The sequence below is a fragment of the Nycticebus coucang genome, chromosome 21 (assembly GCF_027406575.1).
Source record: "Nycticebus coucang isolate mNycCou1 chromosome 21, mNycCou1.pri, whole genome shotgun sequence".
Classification (NCBI taxonomy): domain Eukaryota; kingdom Metazoa; phylum Chordata; class Mammalia; order Primates; family Lorisidae; genus Nycticebus; species Nycticebus coucang.
This window is the reverse complement of record NC_069800.1, coordinates 67,281,834-67,303,782: the sequence shown is the minus strand read 5'-3', so window position 1 is coordinate 67,303,782 and position 21,949 is coordinate 67,281,834. Positions and strand designations below refer to the sequence as shown.

At 50.5% G+C, this 21,949-nt stretch overlaps 1 protein-coding gene and 1 non-coding gene across 5 annotated transcripts in view; one reads left to right on the top strand and one right to left on the bottom strand.

Annotated features, from left to right (window-relative positions):
• Nucleotides 1-7,255: 7,255 nt before the first annotated feature.
• DNAJC5 (DnaJ heat shock protein family (Hsp40) member C5) overlaps nt 7,256-21,949 on the bottom strand; it is a 36,139-nt gene continuing 21,445 nt past the window's right edge. Inside the window, exons 1-5 of one of the 4 annotated variants that reach the window (XM_053574941.1) lie at nt 15,734-16,655; nt 14,323-14,440; nt 13,229-13,442; nt 12,019-12,190; nt 7,256-11,522 (exon numbers count right to left, since the gene is read on the bottom strand). In XM_053574941.1, coding sequence (XP_053430916.1) covers nt 11,419-11,522; nt 12,019-12,190; nt 13,229-13,442; nt 14,323-14,429 — 597 coding nt within the window. In that variant the 5' untranslated portion in view covers nt 14,430-14,440; nt 15,734-16,655 and the 3' untranslated portion in view covers nt 7,256-11,418. Of the gene's footprint in view, nt 11,523-11,857; nt 11,933-12,018; nt 12,191-13,228; nt 13,443-14,322; nt 14,441-15,733; nt 16,656-21,949 lie in introns of those variants that run through there. The other 3 variants (XR_008376653.1, XM_053574940.1, XM_053574942.1) reach the window with 3 other exon arrangements.
• Nucleotides 21,017-21,123, top strand: LOC128574437 (U6 spliceosomal RNA). The gene has a single exon (XR_008376788.1). It is a non-coding gene; the product is annotated as a U6 spliceosomal RNA (small nuclear RNA).

Genomic DNA, 21,949 nt, shown 5'->3' with positions numbered 1-21,949 from the left:
CACGCTGTTGAGGACCAGATGTTCTCATACAACCCTGCCTTTGCTGTCTGTTCTTGGACAAAGCATAAGGGGAGGCTTTCCTGGCCACCTCCAAACGTCCCCTCCATGGACAGCCTGCATCAGTGAGGTGTCCGTGATGCATATATGCACATGACATCCAGCACCCACATGGGCTGTGATCCCAGCTGTGACAGGTGGGCTGAGGCCCTGAGGCAGTCTCCTCTGACCCTCCAGGGCTGGCACTTGCCTCCTTCCTGCTTCTCTGGTCTCTTCCTCACTCCTCCCATCCCCCAAAAAGGCCCCAAAAAGTCTTGTCATGGAAAAGCTGGGAGGGCGGGGACAGGAAGTCACAGGGTGGAGGCCAGGCCAAAGGCAAGCTGATAAAGGCTGAAGGCTTGTCCAAGAGTCAGGCAGTCAGCCACCACCAGGGACAAAGGACTAATGTAGGGCTCAGAGGTCAACAGTAAGGTCTTCCTGTCTCATGGTGAGTAGACCCCTCTTCCATGTCTCCAGGCCTTCTTCCTTACACACTCAAGCTTTTGCCCTGTGCTGGGAACCTGCAGGCTGTAGGAGCCTGGCCCTGTCCTGAGCATGGCTTCCTTTCATCCAGGTCTTCCCAGAATAGTCATGGTGGAAATGGTTAGTGAGGAGCTGGCAGGGGCCAGTTCACTCCTGGGAGGGCCCCAACCAAGTCCAACCAGGAGCCAATTGGCTTCCAGAAAGTGCTACCATCCTGCCCCACCCACCCACACTCACAGCAACACAAAGCTTTGTCCACACACATGCATGCACGATGCAGCCCCAGGCTGGGAGGAGTGGGTCCAGCTGCCCTCACTCCCGATTAGCCACCAGTCCTGAGGGAAAGACAGCTTCCTGACTCTTGCTGAGGGTCTATGGAGGTCTGCATCTAGAAGCCCTGCTTCAGACCCCCATCCATATAGTGGCTGTGGTGCTTCTGGCAGGCCTCAGGCTGGGGTCTCCTTATTGGAGAACAGCTCAAGGCCTGGTAAAGCAAAAATGACAGTTCAGGGGAGTTCTTGGGCCCACTTCCTGCCAGGGCCCTGTGGAGTGTCAGAGGTGGGCCACCTTCCAAATTGCCCTGGGGGGAGGGGCAATTCCTCTGGCCCCTGGGAACTTTCTGGATCAGGGTTTAAGGTCCAAGACCTTATGAGAACAGACCTCACCACAGCTGCAGGAGACACTGGGGGCTTATACTGGGGGGAGGGGCTTGGGGCTGGACTTAGGTCATGCTCTCCAGGGAGGGATGAGTCTGTCTCTAGGAGCCAGACAGTCCTATGCTGCCCTGGCTGCCAGGGGCTCCTCTGGACCCAGCAGAGGCTTAGAAGAGTAGGACATGAGGACCTGTCCCAGAGGTACTCTTCAGAGCCCAGGAGGGAGTGGGGTGTCCTAGACTCAAAGCTGTGACATTTGGGGTGAGAGTTCCCAAGGAGAAGGCTGCTTACCCAGGGTCACCAGTTATCCTGGGCAGTTCCTCCAGGACTGTCCAACCTGAGAATGGTGAGTCTCCAGGGTCAATCTCAGGTTCGTCAGCCCATGAGGTGCCGCCCTTTCCCCACGGACTCACAAGTGTGACAGGTACCCTGGCTTGGTGGGATGGGAGCCGGCAATGCCCCATGCCAGGGGACAGGGTCTAGCCTTAGCACAAGGCAATGTTGCTGTCACACTGATGTTGACAGTAGGCAGGATCTGGGATTCTGAAGTGGGCCTCCTGGGGTCAGGAAGAATGTAGCAAATGTGCCTGGACTCTGGGGCCCCAGCCTCCTATAGCTCCACGTGCTCCAGGATGAGTCCTGGAAAAAGGGCATTCAAGGGGAAACACCAGCAGAGCTAGACAGATTCCTCCACTGGGTGGGAGGCACCAGGCAGCCAGAAAACCCCAAAGTTAGGGGATTTTCAGGCCCTCCCCTTCAAGCAGAGGAGTGGGGAAGCAGGTGTGGGGGAGGGGCAGCAGTGCAAAGGCACTGGAGCAGAGACTTGGATGCCCTTGGGTTGGAAGGAGGATGGCATACATACAAGGTCTGATGGAGGATGATGGCCAGGGAGGGACAGGGTTGGGTGGGATGGCAACTTCAGCTGTGATATCCACTGGGGCTGCCACACTGGCATGGGTCCCATGTACCACAGCTGGAGGCCAAGGCCCGCCCTGGCACCAGCTCCTACCTTTCTCAGTCCCTCCTCCCACCCTCCAGTGTGCATGCAGAGCAGAGCCCTGAGTGTATCCAACTGGGCTGAGGACCTGCACCCCAGCATGGTGGCATGGTAGGGGCTTGGGATCCTGGATTCAGGGCCAGGGAGACTACGGAGCTCTGGGGAACCCACAGCTGAACTGGGGAGCCATGCAGGAGGCCTTTTTAGGGGGGTAGAGCTGGGGGTTCCCTCTGCAGCAGAAGCAAGTGGGTCTCTAGACCTAGAGTGGACACGTGGGTAGGCTGAGAACAGACTCCTCCCACAGAGATGGGTCCTTCAGGCCAGGAGCTGCCAGCTAGCAAGGGTCTGGGGACCACAGGGGGGCTGGCCCTGTTGTTGCTGGCACCGTGGAGCCAGCAGCCTGCTGAAGACCAATGGCTATGATTCAGCTCATGCACACTACCTGCTGCAGCACGGGGTGGTGACGGTAGGGACGGCTGGTGCCTGCTGGCCCCCGTGCACTTCTCCAATAAATCTGGAGGCCCACACGCATCCCATAGACCCCACCGCACCCCTAGCCCACAACCCAGGCAGTATGGGTTCCCCAGGTCCTGCCTGTGGTCCTCTCCATGCCCGTCCTCTTCGCGGGCCCCCCAAGACAGTGGCCACCGTGGTTCACTAAGCAAAAGGACATACCAGAGCGGGCCCTCTGCCTGTGGGGGCCCCCAGCTTCCGGGAATAAATCTCTTCAAGTGGTGACTCTGGGGCACAGACATGGGCCTAGCACATCTGTCACGGGATGAAGGTCCCAGGAGGCTCTTTGCGGCAGCCGTTTCCTCTGAGGCTTCGATCCACGTGCAGCATTTTTTTTTTTTTTTTTGTAGAGACAGAGTCTCACTTTATGGCCCTCGGTAGAGTGCCGTGGCCTCACACAGCTCACAGCAACCTCCAACTCCTGGGCTTAAGCGATTCTCTTGCCTCAGCCTCCCGAGTAGCTGGGACTACAGGCGCCCGCCACAACGCCCGGCTTTTTTTTGGTTGCAGTTTGGCCGGGGCTGGGTTTGAACCCGCCACCCTCGGTATATGAGGCCGGCGCCTTACCGACTGAGCCACAAGCGCCGCCCACGTGCAGTGTTCTTGAGCACCGCCTTGGTGATGCCAGATGCAGGATCCTGGGTCCCAGGCTGCAGGCTGGGGACTGAGGGGTGACTAGGGCCCACCTTCCCGCCGCCTGAAAGCCTCACGGTGCAGCTGGGCTTTGTGCTATTGGCACCATCTGGCCAGGTGCCTACCTGTGCAAGGACCGCCCTGCCGGCCCCACCCACGCAAAAGTCCGGGAGACCCTTGGGGAACTGGGCAGGGAGCAGTCTGGCACAGCACACAGGGGGCAAGGGGAGGGTACAGTCCTGGGGCACCTAGGGGTGGGCTGCAACCCCCACTGTCCGAGGTCCTGCCGCTGCCACCACCACCATCGTCCATGCTTGGTGTCCTTGATAAGAATCCCATAAATGAAACACTAAAAATAATAAACCCTCTCTCTACCTAATTAAGAAAATTCAATGACCAAACAAAAAACATCCAACATCGCTAAAGCCAGCAAGGAGGCGAGGAGGGGATGGTGAGAAGACAGGAGGCTCCTCTGCAGGGCAGTTGGGGACCCCCAGCAGTCAAGGACAGGCTTAACCCGCCTCAGCAGTCCTACCTTTCAGCAGCTTTGTTTTCCACAGTGAAAACCTAAAAAGGTGTGTGGTCAAGGAGACCAGGGCCAATCATGATTAGTTCATGAACATGTTCTGTACAGCAGTTAGGGTAAGTGACCAGGCCAAGAGCCACATGGATTTTTTTTTCAAGATAGGGACTCACTTTGTTGCCCAGGCTGGAGAGGAGGGGCCCCATCACCTGGGCTTGAGCCATCCTCCTGCCTCTGCCTCCCCAAATGCTGGGATCACAAGCCTAAGCCACCATGCCTGGCCTGATTTTTTTTTTTTTTTTGAGATAGAGTCTCAAGCTGTCACCCTGCACGAGTGCAGTGGTGTCACAGCTCACAGTAAACTCTTGGGCTTAAACGATTCTCCTGCCTCAGCCTCCCAGGTAGCTAGGACTACAGGCACCCACCACAACGCCCTGCTGTTTTTTGTTGCAATTGTCACTGTTGCTTCCTAGCTGGCCCAGGCTGGGTTCCAACCTGCCAGCTTCAGTGTATGTGGCTGGCACCCTAGCCACTGAGTTCACTGCTTGCCTGACCTAATCTAAAAAAACTGTATTGTGTGTGGCGCCAGCCCCATATACTGAGGTTGGCAGGTTCAAACCCAGCCTCCGCCAAACTGAAACAAAAAAATAGCTGGGCATTGTGGCAGGCGCCTGTAGTACCAGCTACAAAAGAATCGCCTACGCCCAAGAGCTGGAGGTTGCTGTGAGCTGTGACGGCACAGCACTCTCTGAAGGCGACAAAGTGAGACTGTCTCTAAAAAAAAAAAACAAAACAAAACAAACAAATAAACCTCGAAGCCCAGCAAGTAGCTCACATCTGTAATCCCAGCACTCTGGGAAGCTGAGGCAGGAGGATCCTTTGAGCTCCGGAGTTTGAGGTTGTGAACAAGAGCTAGACCCTGTCTCTACTAAAAATACATAGAAAACTGAGCTGGCTTTGTGGCAGGTGCCTGTAGACCCAGCTACTGGGGAGGTTGAGGCAAGAGAATCTTTTGAGCCCAGGAGTTTGAGGTTGCTGTGAGCTATGACTCCACATCACTCTACCAAGGGTGACAAAGTGAGACTGTCTCAAAAAAAAAAAAAAAAAAAAAAAAGAAAGAAAGAAAACCACAGGTCTGGCCTTGCCCAGTGGCTCACACCTATAATCCTAGCAGTCTTGGAGGCCGAGATAGGGTGGATTCCTTGAGCTCAGGAGTTGGAGACCAGCTTGAGCAAGAGCAAGAACCCATCTCTAAAAATAACCAGGCATTGTGGTGGGCATCTGTAGACCCAGCTACTTAGGAGGCTGAGGCAAGATCATTTGAGCCCAAGAGTTTGAGACTGCCGTGAGCTACAATGCTATGACATTCTACTGACAGTGACAAAGTGAGACTGTCTCAAAAAAACTGTTAATGAAAAACTCACACTGCAGGTGATTTAGTAGAGTACAATTTACATATAATTTTATAAACTAACAGAATGTAGCCTTTGTGGGGCCTGTACTAGGAGACCAGGTTAAAACTAGGACAGAAGTGGGTAGGAATGGGGATCGAGCGCAGATTGCCTTCAACACTTTTTTTTTTTTTTTTTTTAATGGAAAATCGGAATCAAATTACTTTTTTTGGAAACAGAGTCTCATTCTGTTGTCCAGGCTAGAGCCCCTATGGTGTCCCAGCTCACAGCAAGCTCAAATTCTTGGGCTCAAACAATCCTCCTGCCAACTGGAACTACAGGCACCTACCACAATATCCAGCTAGTTTTTCTATTTTTACTAGAGACGAGATCATGCCTTTTTTTTTTTTGTAGAGACGGGGTCTCATTCTGGTCTCAAACCTCTGAGCTCAGGACAATCCATCCACCTCAGCCTCCTAGAGAGTGCTAAGATTACAGGCGTGAACCATCACAACTGGCCCGAGATCTTATTCTTCCTCAGGTTGGTCTCAAACTCCTGAGCTCAAGGGATCCTTCTCCTGCCTTGGCCTCCCAGAGTGCTGGGAACACAGGTGTGAGCCACTGCACCTGACTCAACTTCATATTTCTTAGGTCTGAACAGAAGATTTCAAGATAATAATTATTAACATTATTCTTAGTACTTTTATGTTTTTTCCCCAAAATATTATTAAAATTAGCTTTAAAATGCTTTTGAGTCCTGAGAACTACTGTCTTATCATAAGGGCTTAGGAAGGCCCAGAACTCCTGCCCCAGAGATGCCAGGGAGAAGGGTCCCTGTGGCTACATTCTGCATTACGGACAAGTCGAGGTGGCAACTGCAGCTGGTCAGTCAGACCTGTAGGCTCCCTAGGCCAGAAGGGTTCTGTCACCATGGCCCCAGGGTCCTTGGGCACAAGCCTTAGGTTGGTCCCAGCTGCATCCAGGCAGGCCCTCCCAGAACAGCACCCTCAGGGACACATTAGCCCTCAAGCAGGAGGGTGCCTGGAGCCCCACTGGATGCTTGCTGCAGAGGTGGGAAAGCTGCAAAGGCCATAAGAGCTCAGGGTACCCGCCCAGGCTACGGCCTGCACTGAAGCTTGGCTAGGCCAAGTTGGACCCCTGCTCCTCTGTTTGCCCAGGTGATGAGGTAAAAGGAATCTCAGAACACATTCCAGTGTCAGAGCACAGGCCTGTGTTATCATGCTTGGAGATAGCCAGACAGTGGGTGCAAAGGAGCTGCTGCAGCCACATTTCTAGCCACCCTGCATTAGGACGAAGGACATCCCTGGGAAATTTGTTCCCCATGGCCAAGACATGAGGCAGACACAGAGACAGAGCTGCCTGAAGGCCAGCAAAGAACACAGGCTCAGTTGCAGTGGTCATAGCCCCAGGGGACAGGCAGGGCTATCTGGATGGCTTCTGTCCCGTCCTCACGTTCTGCTGCCAGCTCAGGACAAAGACCTATGGTGTAGCTGACAGCTCAGGTCCAGACCTGGCTCATGATGGTGCCCATTGTGTGCTCAGCAGTCATAGCCTGCCCCTCCCAAACTGGGACCAGCAGGCACTGGAAGGCAACAGGGAAGATCTGACAATGGTTAGCCATGTGGATTAGCTAGGTGGATCAAGGGCTACTGGCTGCCACAGGGCTACCAGTGGGCATGAGTAAGGCGTTACCTGCTCTGGGTGGCCAGCCAGCCAGGGTGTATAAGGAAGCCGCTGGGGCTTCAATTGTTGGGGGCTGGACAAGCCTATGAGGGCTCTAAATGTATGGTTGCAGCTGTCCTTGGCTTATAAACCTCAGCGCCAACAGGCTGCTTTCTGTTACCGCAGGCCTGGCATTCAAAAAGCAGAGGACGTAAAGACAGAACCAGGAAGAAGGACGTGAGGTCCCAAGTTCCAGGAGGCCCAAGGTCAGCTGCAAAATCAGTCTAAGACTCCCCAAGATCGGGGTTCTGCAGATATCAGTAAATAAGACACACACCTAGTCTGCAGTGAAAACATTTATTTTACAACAGTTATTTTTAAGTCAACATTCCAACAAGTGAGACAGTAGCCACTCTGTGAAGCCAGCCTGGCCTTACCTGTGCATGTACTGCTGGGTTGGCTGGAGGCCCTGACAGCAGCTTACACCCAACACAGTCTGGACAAAGCCAGTGCATGGACAGATGACTTCCATGCATTTGTTTTTTAATTTTAAAAACAAGGTTTTGTATGTTTCAGAGTAAACTTCCTATCCTCACTTGGCTGGAAACACTATCCCCATTTTCCAGAAAAACAAAAATCTACCCAGAGGTACCTCCTGTAAGGTCCTGGGCCCAGTCCCCACCCTGTAGGATGGTGCTGTGGCCCCTGCCCACTCCCATGTGGCTGGGCAGAGTCCATTCCCAGGCTGCCCTTCAGATGCAACTTTGCTACTGACTGTATCTGCTGCCTGGAAAACTGGTTTTAATGTTTCAAGGGAGGGGAGGGTTTTCCGTTACCTCTAAGATTTCACATGGGGTCACTCTTGCAGGTTAGGTAAGTGAGCATGATAGCCCCCAGGGATGGGCAGGTGTTTGTGACAATCACTCTTACGCTGACAATGCCTGATGTACTCAGGCACACGCAGTCCTTATACACACAGCCTGGGTGTTTCCCCTCTGTGCACCCCTCAGAACCATGTGGAGACCCTGTCCCTCCAACTTGCGGATAAACAGAGGCCATTTCAGAGCCAACTTTTATTGTACTTTTTGCTTCACTGCCAGACAGCATGACACGCCTGATGCGTGATACATACATACACACATATGCATACACACGGACACACACTACAGCCCACATTCACAGCATGTGACAACATGAACCGTGCTTGTAAGGACAGTAAAAATGTAGCTTTTGTTAATTCCACAGGAGGATGACTAACAACCAAACTAACCACAGGCCAGTCCTGTGCCATATGGGTGCACAGCTCAGAAAACCGGAAGGAATGAGATCACTTTTTATCCCCCTAAAAAGCTACCCTGTGGTAGGTGCGCTGAGAGCCAGAGGAGGGTGGATAGGACCCACCTGCACTCTGCCTGCAGCACCCCAGACCAGCAGCTGCACAGGGCTCACTGGAGCAGACTGTCACAGGCTCCACAGGACAACGGGCACTGCTGCTGGTGACACACAGGCCGAAGGTCTGAGGACAGTCATGACTATTTCATGCTACAGGCCTTTCCTGGACTGGGCCTTAGGATCAAGTCCACAGATAACAAGGACAGAGCCTCCTGCCAACTGTAGCACACTGGGGTTTCTTTTTCTAAAAAGTCCCACTGGGTACTGGTGCGTTAACTGCACATCAGAGAACCAGGGAGGTTCACAAACTCCAAGCAGTAATAGCTAAAAATAAAGCCAGAAGGAAGACAAGACGAGTCCATAACACTGAGAGGGCACAGAAATCTACACCGCAGCTGCCAGGTTGGGGCCTATGGGCTCTTGCATGCGCTTCCCAATGGTAAGAAGTGGTCGGCACTGCCAGACCCCTTAGGGGCCACCTCTGCTCTGGGAACTGATGGGTCTCCAACATGCACTGACCCAGCACCCGCTAGCAATATGCCACATCCTGGAGTAGGGCTGAGGTGCCCCTGTGCTCCCATCACCTCCAACAGGCAAGGTGTCCCAGCTGCATCCTGGAGTGGGGCTGAGGAGCCCCCGTGCTCCCGTCACCTCCAATAGGCAGGGTGTCCAATGTGTTAGCAAGTGAGCAGGGACACCAGCCTAGGACACCAGCTCTGCTTATTCAAAGGAGACCAAGAGTCCACTCAAGAAAAAGAATGAAACTGAGGAGATTTTTTCCCTTGAATCAAGACAAGGTCTTACAACCAACAGGGTCACAGAAAACGGGTTTTGCCTCAAGGTCAAGCAGCATGAAGAACCCTGGGCCCAGCTGTCTAGGATGCCCAGGTGCTTTGGGGCTGTGTGATCATGATCATCACTCTGAGAACTGCTGTCATGGCCATCACGATTTATTTAGGTTTTTACAAATTATGCAATGGACTGGGTTCCATGATCTTGCTGACCTGCTGCTCTTTCTGCCGGACCCTACCACCCAGGAGGAGCTGCGTACTTGTAAGAAAAGCCAATAGGATCTTGGACCTGAGAAGCCACCTGGTAAGGGGCCCACTGGGACAGGTATAAAAGAGCTACATGAGACCCCCAGAAGGCCAGGTGGAGCTGGGACCCAGCTCGCAGACAGACAGCTTTCCACCGCTGTCCAAGCTTTGAATCTGGCTCTTGGCCATTCTAGGGAGAAAACAAATTACTTCCTATGCTGTCTCCAGAAACATCACAAAGACTGGCTATAGCAGCATCTCAGGCTGAATTCTTTGTTGTATTGGGATCAGCAAAGAAGATTCCCTATTATTGCTCCTCCTCCCTTGTTTCAGGAGGGGTCAAACAATAAATCTCTTATTCTTTTATGAGGGGTCTGATTTTAACAAATCATTTCTCCTTAACATCATGATGTGTATCTTCCCTCTCACCAAAGTCTTCATGATCATCGTAATGGATAAAAAGCAAAGCAAAATGGGACAACAGGGGCGTGGTGCTGGCAGCCGGCTCATGGCCAGGCCAGGTCTATGGTCTGGGCCATCACACAGGTTTCCTGGGCCTGGAGGGGCACTTCCACCAGCAGCACGTTCCTTAGCATGTCTTTTCTCTGCACAGCCCTGGGTGGGCAACAAGGGCAGAGGTGAGCTGCGGTAGAGTCAGCAGGTGGGTGGGGCGGAGTGGGATTTGGAAGCCCCTTCTGGTGTGGTCGAGCCAGAGCCACCTCAGGCACCACTGCCTCCTCCTCATATTCATTGCTACTGGAAGTCAGAGATGCTCGGCAGCAACCAAAGTTAAGTTCTGCAGAAACCAGCCCTGGACTCTGCTCCAGGGTTCATGGCCAGGACAAGGGCAGCTGCTGGCCCTAGGAGAGCTCTGAACCCTGGGCAAGTCATACCTACATTTCTTCAGCTCCCCACCCATTCTGGGATACAGACAGGTAGGACCAACTCCCAACAGTTCACAAAGCCCAGCCGGCCCTGCCTTCAGGGACCCAGCTCTCTGGTCTTGCCTGATCATGGAGGACAGATGAAGGCTAGTGGGGTTGGGGGAGCTCTGGCCAGCACTCGGAAGGGGGCCTGGGGGGCACCCATCCCAGGGCAGGACGCTCACACATGCACCACCCACACTGGAACTCACAGCCCCTGGGACTGTGACTAATTGCGCTGGTCCCATCATTGTAGTTCTAAAGGTCCAGAAAGGACAGGTGACCTAAAGGAATGTGGAGGACCCAAGGCAGGGGAGAGGAGAGACATGGCCCAAATAGTCCAGCTTGCTGTCTGGGGAAAGACACTGGTAAAGGACACAGCTCCAAAGATAGGAACCTCACAGCCACAAGACAAGGAGACCCAAGAAAGACACACTGCAGAGCGTGGCCTCAGGCTCAGATGGGCTCCTACACCACCTGTCACAGACTGACCCCAGGAACAACCCTGCTGGAGGCCCCATCAACAGGTGAAGAGAGCCATGTGAGCTGTGCCCAATACAAGCACCGTGGAGCAGACGAGGAAGCTGGTGGTGCTGGGAGGACGTGGCCCAGCCCCTTCCCTAGCAGGTGATATCACCTGCTGTGGCCTTGGGGCTGGGAACATAGAGCACAGACCAGACCCTGCAGCCAACACCGAGTCACCATTCCTGTGGGCAATACCTGCCTCCCACCACCGAGACCACAGGACAAGAAAGGACAGTTCTCTCCATCCCTTGCCCACCTGGCCAGGCAGCATCTGGCGGCTATGGTCAACCCTCACTAGATGGACCTGACCGAAAGCCCAAGGCAGCTCCCTCACCCAGCTACCACAGCCCAGCCGCAGCACGTCCACAACACAGACATGGAACACAACCTCACACATGCTAGTAAAGAAGGAAAAACAGAAGAAGACCGTAGCTACACTGCTTTAAATACTGCATGCTACGCACTTCGTGGGTCAAGGGTCGATGCTGGGCGGGCATGGAGGCGGCAGGAGGGGCCCAGCGCGGCTGCGGCAGGTAGGTGGCAGCCTCCCCATCTCTGTGACTACAGTTCATGATGCTAAGGTTGGGGGCAGGCACTGGTCCCGCCTCTGGCCACAGCTCCTCCTGCACTTAGTTGAACCCGTCAGTGTGGTAGCTGGGGTGGGAGTCAGCCGTGAGCTGGGTGGTCTCAGTGGCAGACACAGGCTGTATGACGATTGGCGTGTCTGTGGCCTCTGCAAAGCAAGCAGACACAGGGCACTGCAGGAGGGCAGCCGCCTGGCCACTCCTGTCAACACCATCCTGTGTAGCAGACGCAGGGCACTGCAGGAGGGCAGCTGCCTGGCCGTGCCTGTCAACACCGTCCTATACACAACACTTGGTCATCTGGACAAACACTCCACAGGGAGAGGCTACTTGCTGACCTCCACCCAATATGATTGTCCTCAGCCACCTCCAGTCACTTCCAGCCCTTGGCCCTTAGCCCCTGCCACCCTGCCCACCTCTCAGTCCCTGGGATCTATGTCTACCGCAGGTCACGGGTGGGGACAGCCCTCTGCGCCTGCTTTACCTCCAGGGTCCATGTTCACACCTCAACAGTCCCAGCTGCCACCACAAACACTCGCGGCACAGTGTCAGTGCCCTCCTGTTTGACAAGATAGGTTGACAGCATTCAGGGCCCGTGCTGGCTCCGCCCCACGCACACACACGGGTCCTGGGATGGGCACTCACCCCTCTCATCAGACTGCAGCTGTGCCTCCAGGTCCTCGGGGGACACATAGAACTCTGTCTCCTCACCCTCGGGCGCTTTGGGCTTGCACTTCCCACAGCAGCAGTTGAAGCAGCAGCACAGGCAGCAGCAGCAGTAGCAGCAGGTGAGGAGGCCACAGAAAACAAACAGGGCCTGAGGGTACAAGAGGCAGGTGTTGGAAAGAGATCAGTTGCTTAAAGAAACATTTTTAAAGACAGGAATGAGGGCCAACAAGTACAAGCCAAAAACAGGCTTCCTATAGTTACCGGCCATGGGATAATTTATACCCTCTGTTCGTATGTATATATATTATTTCTTTTATTTTTTGAGACAGAGTCTCACTGTGTCACCCAGGCTAGAAGGCCATGGCGTTATTGCTCACAGCAACATCAAATTCTTGGGCTCAAGCAATGCTCCTGCCTCAGCCTCTTGAGGGACAGCAGCTAGGACTATAGGTGCCCACCACTGTGGCCAGCTAGTTTTTTCTCTTTTCAGTAGAGATGAGGTCTTGCTCTTGCTCAGGCTGGTCTCAAACTCCTACCTGCTTTGTCCTCCCAGAGTGCTGGGATTATAGGCGTGAGCCACTGCATCCATTCCTCTTCAGCCTTAAAAATGCTAAAGACCCTGGGAATAAAATAAGGAAATGGCTCATGGTGGCTCACGCCTGTAATGCCAGCACTTGGGAGGCCAAGGCAGGCAGACCGCCTGAGCTCACAAGTTCAAGACCAGCCTAAGCAAGAAAGAGACTCCATTTCTAAAAAATAACCAGGCGTTGTGGGGGGCGCCTGTCATCCCAGCTACTCAGGAAGCTGGGGCAAGAGAATCTCTTGAGCCCAAATGTTTGAGATTGCTGTGAGCTGTGATGAAACCACACTCTACAGAGGGTAACAAAGTAAGACTCTGCCTCAAAAAAGAAATGCTAATGAAAAAATGAAGGGTTATTCTCTACCTCCACTCTTTAAAAATTTGGAGTTACTCATAAAAGAACATTATGTTGCTATAACCAGCTCCCCGTGGGTCTGGCTCTGTGTTCCTTGGCTTATCACAGCAACCACTGGACCAGCCAGAGACCTGTGCTATGATGCAGGAGGAGAGCCGGCCCATGCCCAGAAACCATGTCTCAGAGTGTAAATGTTTGAATCGAGGAGCTCTCAGAGCCCCACAGACCAGGGGCTCACCACCTGCCCTCACCTTGGCCCACCAACTGGAGAGCACGAAGTAGGTGTTCACGTTCTCCTCCCCAAACTGCTCAGCCACGTAGAGCCCCAGGGAGCCGTATTTGTCGTAGATGTTCCTTTTGGTGGCGTCCGTCAGGATGGCGTGGGCGTTGTTGATCTCCTTGAACTTGTCTGCGGCCTCTGGGTTATCAGGGTTCTTGTCGGGGTGATATTTCAAGGCAAGTTTCCTGCAAACCAAATTAATTTCCTGGCTCTATCTTGGTTACAAGTTTTATATTCATCCACTGGAGGGTCCAGTGGAAGAAATGTCTATCCATTACCACCTCACTTTCTTTTTTAATGACAATTTTTTTTTTTTTTAATTTGGCCGGGGCTGGGTTTGAACCCGCCACCTCCGGCATATGGGACCGGCGCCCTACCCGCTGAGCCACAGGCGCCGCCCTACCACCTCACTTTCTAACTCTTCAGAGTTCTAGAATGTAAGGGTCAAGAGCAATCTCTGCAGCAAATCCACCCACCCTGACCATCCACTGAGGGTCCTGAGCTGAGCCAGGCTCTGGCCAATACAAAAGGAGACCCTACTGCTGAGCCCTGGTGTCCTAGCAGCTAACTGCAGTCTGTCAAATGAAGTGGTAAGCAGAAGGGTGCAAGAACAGCATTTCAGTGTGTTTAGTAGGTTATACAATGAGAAGAACACAAGGGAGGCTATCTGCTTGTCTGGATTAGTATTGGTCTTTAAGTCCTTTGAATCCAGCTGAGTGAAGGGACTATCACCACTGTGCAAAAACAAGTGACTCGTGTGGCCACTCCAAAGTTCTGCTGGTCACGGAGGTCTCCTACCAGGTTCAGACCTTGACTCTCTGTGGGACTGTGGCAGTTTGTAAGATCTACAGAGTGCTGTTTTCTGTCACCAAGAGAACATTAACATGACCATTTTAGGCTGTACGGAGCACACTGCATACACAAGGACACAACAGAACTGTTCCTCATAGAAAAACGAGTCTGTGGGAAGGAGGAAGGGCTGTGATTCTAGGTAAAATGTGGACTACACAAGAGGGCTTCCTTGTCTTTCTGAGGGAACCTGGTGGTTTAGGCTTGGCCTCTTACCGATAGGACTTTTTAATGTCATCTGAAGTTGCATTCTTGTCCAGTCCGAGGACGTGGTAGAGTGACTCCCCAGAGGTAGAAAGTGAGCGCTGTCTCTGGTCTGCCATGTTAGGCTAATCTGCAAGAAAAAAATGCTTAAAAACCATCAAAAGTAGAGATGAAAGTATCAAGCGTGGAGTTGATGAACTTTATTCTATAAGTCTGTTCAAAATCCTATCTTGTGGGGTTTGTATAATGTGAGTGGACATCCCCACAGCATGTGGAGTGTAGAGCAGTCCCCAGCTGCACTGGGTGTGATGTGCCACAATGTTGCTACCCTAAGCAGACCCTGAAAAAGTAGATATGTATCTTAATCCCTAAAGCAACCTCTACATACAAAGTGCAAAGAATGAAAGAAAAATAAAGATGAAAAATATCTAAATAATACAAAAGAACACAGGGAATAAACCTAGATAAACTGGTTGGTCTGAATCTAAACACACCAATAATTCAATTCAATGTTAGTGACTAAACACTCCAATAGTGTTACAGATTGTCAGAATGGATAAAAATGTAACATCCAACTATATTTTGAATACTCTTCTCAGAAACCAACAGAATAGACCAAAGAAAAAGAAATAAAAAAAAATACTGATGGGTGGTGCCTGTGGCTCAACAGAGTAGGGTGCTGGCGCCCGCTGGCCCCATATGCTGGATGTGGTGAGTTCAAACCCAGCCCTGGCCAAAAACTGCAAAAAAGAAAAATACTGATGATTTAAAACCACACTATTAAACTACCATGGCCCAACAAATAGCCAGAGAACAACCAACACTCACAGATGTTCTGAGACACAAAGACCAAGTCACAGACACTGGGCCTCACAGCAGTTTCCAATAGACACAAATGCACTGAAATCACACACAGTGTGTGCCCTGACCTTCCAAGCATCAGAAACCCCAATTTACAAATTTATAGTAAGATGTATAGGAAAAGCTCAAGTATTAGATATAAACAACATTATGTTTAAATAACACGCAGCTCACAGAAGAAATCACAGGGGAAATAATTTTTTTTTTTTAAGAGACAAAGTCTCCCTCTGTCGCCAGCTTGAGTCACTGCAGCCTCCAGCTTCTGGGCTTAAGTGATTCATTCTCTCATCTCAGCCTCCAGAGCAGCTGAGACCATAGAAACCTGCTATAGAGCCAAGCTAGAAAATATCCTGAACTGAGTAATAAAATACAACATACATGGCGATTAAGTTGATGTGTTTATGTGTCACGGAGGGTCCACATTAGTCTGTTATAGAGTGTTTCTGGATGAGATTAGTATTGGAACTCTGGACTCTGCAGACTGCCCTCTCAAATGTGGGTGGCCCTCACCCAAACTCTAGATCAGGGTCAGAACAAACAGGTGCAAGAAGGAAGAATTTGCCTGGACGCTTGAGGTGGGATACTGGTCTCCTCCTGCCCTTGGACTAGGATCACACCCAGCTTTCCGCAGACTCCATGATCACGTCAGCCAACTCCTTGGAACAACCTCCTTAGAAAGGCAGACCGACAGACAAAGACATTAGTTCTGTTTCTCTGGAGAACAGGAGTACAGCACATTATCAAGACTTATGGTTCCACCTCATAATGCCAAAAAATAGCAGGATAAACTCGGAAGGAAATGGAAGGAAGGACATAATAAAGAACACCAATCAATGAAACTGAAAACAAACAATAGAGAAATTTAACAAAGCCAAAAGCTGGTTCTCATAACAAAATACAAAAATTGATTAACAACTGGCCTGGTGACCAAGAAAAGAGAATAAAACCCAGCAATACAAGGAAAGAGGGTTCATCACCACAGGTCCTAGAGGCATGAAAAAGGTGTTATATTATTATGAACAACTTGATGCCAAAAGTTAGATGAAATGGACAAATACTCTGAAAAATGCAATTTACAAAACTGACACAGAATGGATTATAATCAACAGTAAGTCAGGGTAAATTTTTTTTTTTTTTTTTTTTTTTTTTGAGACAGTCTCAAGCTGTCGTCCTGGGTAGAGTGCCGCTGTGGCGTCAAAGCTCACAGCAACCTCAAACTTCTGGGCTTAAGCGATTCTCTTGCCTCAGCCTCTCAAGCAGCTGGGACCACAGGCACCCGCCACAACACGCGGCTATTTTTTGGTTCTAATTGTCATTGTTGTTTGGCAGGCCCAGGCTGGATTTGAACCCGCCAACTCCGGGGTATGTGGCTGATGCTGAGCAGGTAAATTTTAAGAAAACTAAATTTGCAATAAAAAACCTTCCCACCCAGCATGAGCAACACAGTAAAAACACAAAAACTAGCTAGAGCCCCAAAGTTTGAGGCTGCAGTAGGCTGTGATGAGGCCACTGCACTCTAGTCTGGGGAACAGATGTGTCTCAAAAAAAAAAAAAAAAAAGGGTAAACATGGATGTAAAAATCCTTAAGAAAACAAAATTTTATTGTTGGATTCACTGAAGGTACAAGAAACCAGGTTACACTGATTGTATCTGTTATGTAAAGTCCCTCTTACAATTGTGTCTTGCCCTCAAGAGGTGTGTCACACACCGAGACTCCACCCCCTCCATCCCTCCCTCTCTCTGCTCTCCCCTTCCCCAACCCCCCACAGTGTACTAGGTCATTAATTGTCCTCATATGTAAAAGTGAATACATAGGATTCATGGTTCTCAATTCTTATGATGCTTTCCATCCAGGTTAATACAAAAGATGTAAAGTCTCTGTCTCAAACAGTCTCACTGTGTCACCCTTGGTATAGTGCTGTGCCGTCACAGCTCACAGCGACCTCAATTCTAGGGCTTAAGCAATTCTCCGGCCTCAGCCTCCAGAGTAGCTGGGACTACAGGTGCCTGCCTATTTTTTGGTTGCAGTTGTCCTTGTTTTTTAGCAGCCCCGGGCCGGGCTCAAACCCGCCACATTTGATGCTTGTGGCCAGCATCCTACTCACGGAGCTACAGGCGCCAAGCCAAAGTCTCCATTTTTTAAAATGGCTGAATAGTATTCTATGGTATACACAGCTTGTTAATCCATTCTTAGGTTGGTGGACATTCAGGCTGTTTACAAATTTTGGCGATCGTAAATTGAACTGTGATAAACAGTCTAGTGTAAGTGTCCTTATGATAAAAGGGTTTTTTTCCTTCTAGGTAGATGCCCAATAATGGGATTAAAGGATCAAATGGGAGGTCTAGCTTGAGTTCTTTGAGGTTTCGCCATACTTTCTTCAGCTCAGACATCAGATTCCCATTTCTTTTTTCTTTTCTTTTTTTGAGACAGAGCCTCAAGATGTCGCCCTGGGTAGACTACCGTGGCATCACGGCTCACAGCAACCTCCAACTCCTGGGCTCAAGCGATTCTTCTGCCTCCGCCTCCCAAGTAGCCGGGACTATAGGCGCCTGCCACAATGCCTGGCTATTTTTTGGTTGCTACCGTTATTTGGCGGGCCTGGGCTGGATTTGAACCCGCCAGCTCAGGTGTATGTGGCTGGCGCCTTAGCCGCTTGAGCCACAGGTGCAGAGCCCAGACTCCCATTTCTAGACACAAATATGTTACAGGCCAGGCCATACCCTCTGAGTCCTAGCAAGGTCAAGAACAAAGCAGCCCCAAACATTCTGGCTGGCTCCACCCTGACTAGGGAGCACACACCCTAATCCCTTCCCCAGACAAAAACCGCAGCAAAGACCTATTGCCCGAGGTGAGGGGCTGCATGCATTCATTTGCTAGAACACCCATTCAGTTTGTAATGGTATTTTTCCCATCTACCAAGTCCTAGCCAAAATATCTCTCCGGGTCAATTTTTTTTTTTTTTTTGAGACAGAGTCTCATTATGTCGCCCTCAGTAGAGTACTGTTGTGTCACAGCTCATATCAACCTCAAACTCTTGGGTTCAAGCGAGTCTCCTGCCTCAGTCTCCCAAGGAGCTGGGACTACAGGAGCTTGCCACAATGCTCGGCTATTTTTTTGTTGCAGTTGTCATTGCTGGTTAGCTGGCCCAGGACAGGTTCGAACTCTCCAACTTCGGTGTATGTGTCTGGCACAGTAACCATGGTGCTACAGGGTGCTGAGCCTCAGGGCCAATTTTTTACCCCTAAACACAGGAACCATGCAGGAGACCTCCGACTTGGGCGTTCTCCCTGCTGCCAGGAGCTCTGGCACTCTCCACTCTCTCTGCATGCCCCTCTGTCCAACAAAATACCATTTTATCACTGATCTGTGGCCTGTGGGCTCAAGTCCCGAATCCCCGAAACCAAGGACTCACTGAAGAAATTCCAGTAACAAAACCACAACACAGTCATCCTTTCTGATGTCTTTTCATTTCCCCGCTAAGTCTCCACATGTCCACGTGGCCACCAAAGACTAGACCTGTGTCCAAGACACAAAGCAGAAAACCTGGAACTTCCAGTTTCTCTCAGAATAGCCAGGGGGCAAAGTTGGAACAGCCACTCACAAAATCATTTCATCCTGTGAAGCCGGGGATGGGGGTGAGGGTGTGTGTGTGTGGGGGGGGGCAGGAAACTATCTCATCATTCTCTAAGCACTCACGTGCACACAATTCCAACCTTTTTTTTTTGTGGCATCACAGTTCACAGCAACCTCAAACTCTTGGGCTTAAGCAATTCTCTTGCCTCAGCCTCCCAGCCTCCCAAGTAGCTGGGACTACAGGCGCCTGCCACAACGCCCCGGCTATTTCTTGTTGCAGTTGTCACTATTGTTTAGCTGGCCTGGGCCGGGTTTGAACCCACCACCCTCGGTGTATGTGGCTGACACGACCAAGCCTCCAACCCATTTCTTAACCTGGGCAGCCTCAATTTCCCACTAGAACTACCACTTAGCCATAGGAGGCAAACTAACACTACCCTAGGCCCCATGAAGAGAGGTCCAACTCCACCCTGGGAGTTTTCTCAGTCATACCACATCCACCACTCATACACCTCTCAACAGACCTGCCAGGGATCTAATGCCCCAGGGGTTGATCAGTCCCCCGTTTCCACCCAAATGGTGGGAACCCCAGATCGATCATACTTTGCCTTAGATGTCTCCCTGTGTAAGTACCTGTTCCTGCATGCCAGTTCCTCCCGGTGTTTGACTCCTTGAAGACCCGCCGAGGGGTCCTTTCTCCACCCAGTCGAGGCATCCACACAGGGAGGCCAAATTATCTCCCTGGCGCGCTCAGTGCATCATGTCGCCCAGGCTGATCACGGGCCCCCATGTAGGTGTCCAGAGGATGGGTGGCAACTACCAGGTGCGTGTTCTCTCCAAGGGTGATCTTGCTTCCCAGTCAGGGAACCAAAAATGTTGCAGGAAGACGAGGCCCAAGGGAGAGAAAGAGCATCCAAACACCATGTTTATAAGAGGAAGGGCTTTATTCACTGGCCGGGGGCCAGGAGCTTACGGTACGAAGAATTCCAAATGGCTGCACCCCTTAACAAAATATTAACATATTGAATTAAGAAGTTACATATCTCTTTTCTTTTTTTTAGAGACACTTTGTTGCCCTTGGTACAAGAGTGCCATGGCCTCATAGCTCACAACAACCTCCAACTCCTGGGGGCTTAGGTGATTTGATTCTCTTGCCTCAGCCTCCTGTGTAGCTGGGATGCCGGCCACAACGCTTGGCTTTTTTGTTGCAGTTTGGCTGGGGCGGAGTTTGAACCCGCCACCCTCGGTACATGGGGCCTGTGCCCTACCCACTGAGCCACAGGCACCGCCCAGAAATTACATACATCTTGATCAAATAATTATTCCAGGATTGCAAGCTGGATTTAACATTTCAAAATGTATCAAGGAGATACACTACATAACAGCATATTGTATTCAAGATTTCTTCTGAGACAGAGTCTCAAGCTGTCATGCTGGGTAGAGTATTGTGGTATCATAGCTCAAAGCAACCTCCAATTCAAGCTCAAGTGATCTTCTTGCCTCAGTTTTTCTATTTTTAGTAGAGATGGGTCTCGCTTTTGCTCAAGCTGGTCTCAAACTCCTGAACTCAGGCAATCCACCCGCCTTGGCCTACAGAGTGCTGGGATTACAGGCATGAGCCATTGCACCTGGCCTATATTCAAGATTTTTGATAAATGAGTAGATTATAGCTGCTCTTGCTACATAGGGAAAAATGGTTAACTGTGTGAGATGACTGATATGTTAAGGTGTTCTACTACAGTAACCATTTTACTATATATATGTATCTTATAACATCAGGTACATACCTTCAACATACACAAGAAGATTAAACTAGAATTCTATTTCTAGCAAAAACATCCTATAGAAATGAAGGTGAAATAAAGACATTTTTGGATTACCAGAAGCTAGAATAAACCATCACAAAGCCCTAAAACACAAGAAATGCCAAAGAGAGTTCTTTGGGCTAAAGGTCATTTGTTGTCATTTACAACATACACAAATTCAGATTTCCAGAAGGGCATGAAAACCACCAGAAAGCACAAACCTGGGTAAAAGACCTTTTAAAAAAATATACACAGGATGGTTTAAAGGAGAATTTACATGGGGAACCCTGTAGATGATATAACACACAGGACTTCTCAGTAGGAGATGGGGGAGGCCTGATGGGCTCAAGGCTTTACCTGGACTGGTGCAACCTTAGCTCTAAGAAGAGCAATGACCCCAGCTGCCATCAGCTGAACTGATCACTATTCACCAATAAAAACAGTGACATACATAAGAAATAATATAGTGCTCGCTTTGGCAGCACATATACTAAAATTGAAACGATACAGAGAAGATTAGCATGGCCCCTGCACAAGGATGACACACAAATTTGTGAAGCGTTCCATATTTTTTGAAACTCAGTAAATGTAGAATATAAATGTCTTAACACAATAACTAAGAAAATGTCAGGAACGCTATGTTAACCAGTGTGATGAAAATATGTCAAATGGTATTATAAAACCAGTGTATGGTGCCCCATGATCACATTAATGTACACAGCTATGATTTAATAAAAAAAAATAAAAAGAAAAGAAAAGAAAAGAAAAGAAATAATATAGATGGATCTCAAACCCGGCCTGGCCAAACTACAACAAAAACGCCCAGGCGGGCGGCGCCTGTGGCTCAGTGAGTAGGGTGCCGGCCCCATATGCCGAGGGTGGCGGGTTCAAACCCAGCCCCGGCCAAACTGCAACAAAAAAATAGCCGGGCGTTGTGGCGGGCGCCTGTGGTCCCAGCTGCTTGGGAGGCTGAGGCAGGAGAATAGCGTAGGCCCAGGAGTTGGAGGTTGCTGTTAGCCGTGTGACACCACGGCACTCTACCGAGGGCGGTACAATGAGACTCTGTCTCTACAAAAAAAAAAAAAAAAAAAAAAAACCGCCCAGGCGTTGTGGTGAGCACCGATAGTCCCAGTTACTTGGGAGGCTGAGGCAAGAGAATTGGAGGTTCCTGTCACCGAGGGCGATAAAAAAAACAACAAAAACAAAAAATCCCCTCATGTTTATCACTAAATGTTAGTCTAATGTTTTAAGAGATGTGGGTCTTGGCTCAGTGCCTATAGCTCAGCAGTTAGGATGCCAGTCACATACACTGGGGTTGGCAGGTTCGAACCTGGCCCAGGGCCTGCTAAACGACAATGACAACTACAACAAAAAAATAGCTGGGCTATGGCGGGTGCCT